Source organism: Myotis davidii, unplaced genomic scaffold (genome assembly GCF_000327345.1).
Source record: "Myotis davidii unplaced genomic scaffold, ASM32734v1 scaffold2170, whole genome shotgun sequence".
In the NCBI taxonomy this organism is placed as follows: domain Eukaryota; kingdom Metazoa; phylum Chordata; class Mammalia; order Chiroptera; family Vespertilionidae; genus Myotis; species Myotis davidii.
The window spans coordinates 164,714-171,527 of NW_006281988.1; the positions used below are offsets into that span (position 1 = coordinate 164,714).

Here is a 6,814-nt window from a genome sequence, read left to right on the forward strand (position 1 = left end):
GAACCTCAGTGTAGGCCTGAGGCTGAATCCCATGCAGTGACATATAAGCAAATGTGCTCCACGAGTCTTCTGGGAAGTTTCCTTGCGGGTAGATGTGGTGGTGTGCTGGCTGGAGCTCCCACCGCCATCCTGGAGCCATGAGCACAAGAGCCACATCCTGGAGATAGCTGAATGTGAACAGCCTGGGCCACTGATGAGGTCCTGACGACAGTCCTGGACTGCCTATGTCCAGAGAGAAATACATGCCAACTATTTGGGGTTTGAAACCGATGGTTTCCTGTGACCCAATAAGCTGTGACCAGAGAGGCAGGACACAAGACATACCAGGTAGTGAATTTCCAGGTCTGAGCAGATTTAGGAAAAGGGCCCTGAACAGAGTAGGCAAACTGTATGGTGTTTCACCACAATCCCCGAGTTCCATTGCCAGACAGCTTGGGTCTGTATGGAAAAGAAATCCTAGAATGCATGAAAAGTTTTGGCGTGGGCTGATATCACAGAACATGCACCAGGGTAAAATGACAATTCAAGAGAAACGGGCTCCGGGCGGTGGAATTGTGGGTAATGTGGCTGCAGGCCAGGTCGGCAGGTGCTCTGAGCAGATGGGAGTCAGTTGTTCTGCTAATAATTGAAGAAACACTGGTTACATATTTTCTGGGATCTGGTTAACTCGTTTCCTTTCGCTGCTTAGGGCTATGATTTATAGGCGGCACAGCCACTTGGGACAATAAAGCCCCCAGGCCTCATGGCAAACTGCTGAGATTTTTCAAGAAGAAAGGGACCGCTTGAACATTTCAATCGGCTTTTCCTAAGTGAATGACACCCAGAGGAAACAGGTTTCCTATGTGCCTCCATCGTTCACAACCCCAAGAAGAAAGATGAGAGTAATCAAGAAAAAAATTGCTATGCTATGGGGAAAAGAAAAAAGGGGTGGCGGGGGGTAACATTACATTATTTTCAAATACCTGACATTCTTGAGAGTCCTGGACCAGGTTTCCCAGAACTACAACTCCCAGAGGACACAGGTCCCATCATCATTTTTTTCCCCTTCTTTTCTATAAAAGCTCTTAATGGGGTGAGAAAAAAATTGGTTTCAATAGCAACTGGTTTGAATGAATCTATCCAATAAAAGGAAGACTATAACATTTATAATTTTTAAAAATAGCCTTTCTTCTATCGTGTTCTACTGGGCTATGGCCTTTCTGTACAGCTTCTTTCCTTCCTAAGTGAATAAACCCTGAAAGTGTGTCCATAACCTCTGCTGAAGAAGCTCCGTGCCCCCAACACCGGTGCCCTCACAGCTGCCGCGTCGCTCTAGGTCACAGGAGCAGCAGGTCAGAGCTCAGGCACAAATGCTAGACACTGTGTCAAACACGGGGATTTAAGAAAGAAATCAGTTGTTCTCCATGTTCAGAAAAAAATAAGTTTTTAATGGTCTGTAATAGAAAACGGGGAAAAAACAAACAGCAAAGTAGTCCATTCTCAGGCCTTAGCACAGATCCCCAGAGACCTCAGGAAATCTTTGTGGAATAAAAACAAAATAAATGAAGAGAAAAGGAAAGGAAAGGAAAGAAAAGGAAAGGAAAGGCCAGCCACATGAGAAAAGCAACGGCTATATTCAGGGCTTGCTTTAGTAAAGGAGTCAGCCACCATCACTTCAAGGCAGGCAGAGGAATTGGAAGCTTAATAGTGAAAAAAGGAACTGCAGGTGTGCCCTGAGTGGAGGCTGCCACCCTGGGAAGCTGTAGATGGCCAACAAGAAGCAAGGCGTCCACTGTGATTGGTTAGGAGAGCATATTGAGCTTTCTCTGGTTGGTCCTACGTTAGAAATGGAACAAAAATTAGGGGACCTGTCAGTTATTCATCAAGTTCCTGGCCATTTGGGGCCAATTGTTTCAGAAATGATGGTGTAGCTTTCTGGATTATTACTAAAGATAGCAACCCGGCTTCCTGCAAATCTGACCTATAGCAGGCTGGCTCCTGGGGCCGGCTATTATAAATAAGGTTTCCTGGACAGGCTGCTGCAAGCTGTGGGTCAGCGTTCTATTTTTACAAACGGCCATCGCCCGTTTGAAAATTGTCTCTCATCTTTCAGACAAAGGCAGAGAGCTGTCTACAGGTAGCGAGGTGATTCCCGGCGTTTCTAGAGACCCACTTTGGGAGACAGCTTGACCACCTTGCCCAGAGTACCTATGACATCCCTGCTTATGTGAGCACATCCCCGGGACGATGCCCCGAGAAGGCGAGAAAGGAAGGGAAGGCTAGTGGTACTGAGCAAATACCGATATTACAGTCCACCCCACCTCCAAAGATTCTAATTTAATAGAGTAGGGCTGGACATCAATATTTTTCCTAAACTTCCTAGAGGATTCTAATGTGCAGCCCGGTTGGCAGCTAGTGACCGAAACCTTTGAGCAATACTGGGAGCACATTCTTAGCCACTAGTAAAAATGAAGCAGCGCTGCAGCCATGACCACTTTCTCAGGAAGCCTCCAATCTTTCAGTCTTGTAATGTTGGGCGTTAGAAATATAAAATACAGAGTGAAACTAAACTCTGAGAGTAGCAAGTAGACCGTGTCATAGAGTGTGAGCCTGCCTACATGACATGAAAATGCAGCATTATTGAAACTGGGCCATAAGCAACAAATTCAAAACACTTCAAACCATCATGAAAGTGATGGAAAGACTACCTGTTCTGAGCAGCATTCTTCATTTTTATTTCTAACCATTAAAAATGTATTTCCCCTTCTTTAAAATGCCATTTTATCATAACATTATTTCTCATAGATTTCATGTAATGAGAGTGTGTGCTCATGTGTCTGTATGTATTTCATCTAAGTTTGTACATTTATCAAATACTTGACACAGAATTCAGAACAACAGGCATTTGGGGCATATATACTCAAAAGAATCACATATTCGCTCAAATCACCTGGTATCCATTTTTTATTTCCAGTCGTTTCTAAATTTCAGATTTGCCAATTTATCTGAATTTAATACAATACCACCCCCTGGTGGAAATCTATAGAATGTTTTCTCCACCATCCCAGCCCCTGTCCCAACCAGAGCCTCTCCCATACATCTTCTTTCTCTCTCCCAGCAGTATTTTTTCCTCAAACAAAATCAGATGCAAAAGCTCAGTGAACAAAAAAGCAAAAATAAAACTGTACTAGAGGCTTTCTCTTTCCCACATTCTCATTGCCAACCCCACATCTCCCTCAGAGTATTCAAAATAGAATTCATCTCTAAACACACGCCATCTTCCCCCCCAAATTAAAATCACCCCTGTTTCTCCCAAGCTTCCTTATCTCAACGAAGAGCATCTCCTTTGCCATTCACTCAAACCAAACCCTCCTGAGAATTCATAATACACATGAACAGATGAAAGGCTCTGAGTAGGCCTGCGTCAAGAAACCAGTCAGATATATTTAATCCCCAAACTCATTTTATCATGAGACACAACCCCTCCTCCCCAGAACTTTTTTTTAAAACTTGCAAAAAAACTCTGGTTATATTTCATTCAGAAGGATTGTTCCATATTAATTAGCAAATTAGCTCTTTGGCTGCACATTCTATTCAATCTTCAAAAATGCTTGGGCACAGTCCACCATACAACAATCCAGCTCTCAATTGCTCATGGTAATGCAAAGTATGGCCCTCAGGGAGTTGACCCCAGACAGCTATGGAGTTGATGCCACTGTGTCTTCTACCAGGAATTCTTCTAGCAGGAGTCATGCTTTGTCTTTCATTAACTGTAATAAACTTGTATCGCGTGATCCCCGTGTAATTTTATTTACAAGGACTTTAATCTCATTCGACCACAACCAGGGAGCATCATGGGCAGCTCTGCCACTGGCAGTGAGCTCAGTGGCTCCCGTGCCGTATCTCCTCCTGTGGATTTATGAGCCAAAGATGTCGAAATCCCTACAGCTTCCAGCATCCACGTAAATGAACATAGATTCTTGGACACTAGATCTAAAAGAAATCTTTTTTTATCAAAATCTTTATTTTTAGTAGAAACAGAGCTTTATGTTCCAGGTGATTAGTAATAGATGTAAATCTAGTACCAGAATAGCACCAGATTAGATTAGTACTAGTTCCAAATCTACTCATACACATTGTATCAGAAATTATGTTGGTCAGTAGTCTCCTGGGCCATTTGCTGTCATTTCATGTCACTTACATCTTTGACTTGGGAGCGGGGGCCCTGAGGGCTTGAACACATTCCTTTAGCAGCCTGGTGGCCTCCAGAGCCGTTCCCCAGTGCATGGAGAAGCCCCCGCTCCCATGGCCATAGTGGTGGACCACAGGCAGCCTCCGGCCATCCCGGGCTAGGAGCTCTTTCTGCAGCCGGACACCTGCTCTGTAGGGCCTCAAGCCCACCGTCTCCTTTATGTCCCAGGCTCCGTGGAGGGAGGGCTCCAGAGCACAGCATCGGGAAAGAATATCTCTGCTAATTTCTGCATCTGGGGACAGATTCCAGTCTCCCTTTTGCCTGCTGCCACCCAGGGTTACGTTGGATACACCGGGGTAAATATATGTCAGTCCACTCCCATCTCGGATAAAATGCTTCACCCAGGGAGCCTGAACTTTAAGTAGCTGGCCCCTCACGGGGAAGATCTCCAAGTCTCCAGCAAGCTGTCTGCTTCCAAGGCCCGAACAGTTGACCACGATGTCGAAGGACGGGTGAAGCTCCCACAGGTCTTCTATTCGCCGGGTGAGTATCGTGCCCCCCCTTTCTTTTACCCTGGGGAGATGAAGAGACCAGGAGGTGAGCCTTGGCAACTTCCTGCTCAACCCTGTACGGGCAGTGATGGGCGGGAACGTGGAAACAAACACCTCAAGAGCTTCCATGGCCCGAGCAGGCCGAATTCTAGCCACCAATTGCTTCATGTTCTTGGAAACTGGGGATTCCAAAAGTGGAACCTAAATAAAAACCTATTTCAAAAATTCAAAGCCAAGTAAACAATATGCAGGGTGGGGCAAAAGTAGCTTTACAGTTGTTCATATGGAAACCAATACAATACTTAATAAATGATAATACAAGGATAAACTCTGTTTCAAGTGCTCACAGCTACAAATCCTGTTCTTTGTCCTTATGTGGGTTTTTTTTTAAATATTTTTTTTTACTGATTTCGGAGAAGAAGGGAGAGGGAGAGATAGAAACGATGACAGAAAATCATTGATGGCTGCCTCCTGCACACCCCCTACTGGCAATCAAGCCCACAACCTGGGCATGTGCCCTGACCAAAATGGAACCATGACACTCAAACATTGAGTCACACTAGCCAGGCTGTCCTTTCTATGTGAAGTAGAGTTTCTATATCATTCTAGATGCCAAATAAGTACCAAATTAATCTGGGTATTTTAAAGACCCAAGTATTTCTTCTTTATGTCATTTCTTAGCACCTAAATTAACTGCCTGGGACATTTTTGTCTTGCATGCTCCTTTGTATTAGTCTCCCTAACTAGATGGTTGGAACAGGGCTGACATGCTCCCCTTATATCTACCACAGGGATGTTAGCAGGAGAGGGCTAATATTTAAACATTATGTTCTGTGTTCCAACCATCCCAATTAGAACTCAAAATTATTCTCCTAATTCAGAAAAATAAGAGGATTTACCAGCCTTGGAATTTGAGCAAATTAGTTAAACTCACTAAATTTGTTTTTTCAGCTATAACCTAGAGACAAGAGTGCTGAGCTCTCATGGTTTTTTATGACAGTTATGTAGGAATTCAATAAATGTAAGCATCCTTCTTTTCCATTTCAAGGGTACCTTGCTGATTGAGCTACTGATGAAAGTTCTTCCTCCACCTGGAAACTTCTTAAATTAGCATAGAGCACAGGGTGTTGGGAAGCCCTGTCAGGCTTGCTATGCTGAGTTCCTCCCAGCCCTCATGCCTCACAAGAAAACTTACTGAATGTGCCCAGTCATCCTTGTGCAGTTGTGATGTGACCATGTAGTGATACTCAGTCGTTATCGTTAGCTATGGCCGATTGCACAAAAATGTGGGAGGAAACTGCACCTGGAAGCTAGAAGTTTTAAGTAATCAGGTACCTACATGGCTGCCTTTACCATCATATGAAGTAGTTATTCGGGAGGTTTCGAGTGACGTGGTTGGGGGTATAAGAAGCTTGGTGACTTTGCTCTTGGAGCTTCCTGCAACTGACCTCACCCTGGGCAGGGAGGATACCATTGCCCCAACACCCAGGAGGAAATGGGGGTGGGGGTGGGGTGTCAAGAAGCTGTGCTCACTACATAGCCTCAGCCCAAGCCCTCTGATCATCACCCTAAAATCCAAGTGTCCATTTTCATTAAGCCTAAAATCCAGGCTGTGGGAGAGAGGAATCCTGAAAACCAAGCCAAAATGCAAGTTGAAGGTATTTGGGGCTAACCTTGATGAGGAAGGAATTACATAATTTAGATAAACCCTCAGTTTTAGAGTTCTTGTTTATAACAAAAGAAAACAATGAAGCTAGTTTCTTTACCATCAATGAGGAAAATATTCAAAAATAATTTATAATAAGCATAGGATTCTCTCATTCAAAGAACTAGAGTAAATCATCTACTAGTAATTTTATATAACTGGAAGCATATTTTCCAAACTCCATTGTACAGGCCAGGAGACTAAGATATTATTTCAATAAGTTGGTTTTATTGGTGTGTCGTGGTGGTGGTGGTGAACCATATTGTGCATCAAGATGCACACTACAGCTGTAGCTGTTTTGGCTCAGTGAATAGAGCATCGGCCTGCAGACTGAAGGGTCCCGGGTTCGATTCCGGTCAAGGGCATGTACCTGGGTTGCAGGCACAT

General features: G+C 44.1%; 1 protein-coding gene across 1 annotated transcript in view; it reads right to left on the bottom strand.

The window, feature by feature from the left end:
- Positions 1–3,800: 3,800 nt before the first annotated feature.
- DDO (D-aspartate oxidase) overlaps positions 3,801–6,814 on the bottom strand; it is an 11,037-nt gene continuing 8,023 nt past the window's right edge. Inside the window, exon 5 of the mRNA XM_006752653.2 lies at positions 3,801–4,744. Within this exon, the coding sequence (XP_006752716.1) occupies positions 4,177–4,744 (568 nt within the window). The 3' untranslated portion in view covers positions 3,801–4,176. The remainder of the gene's footprint in view (positions 4,745–6,814) is intronic.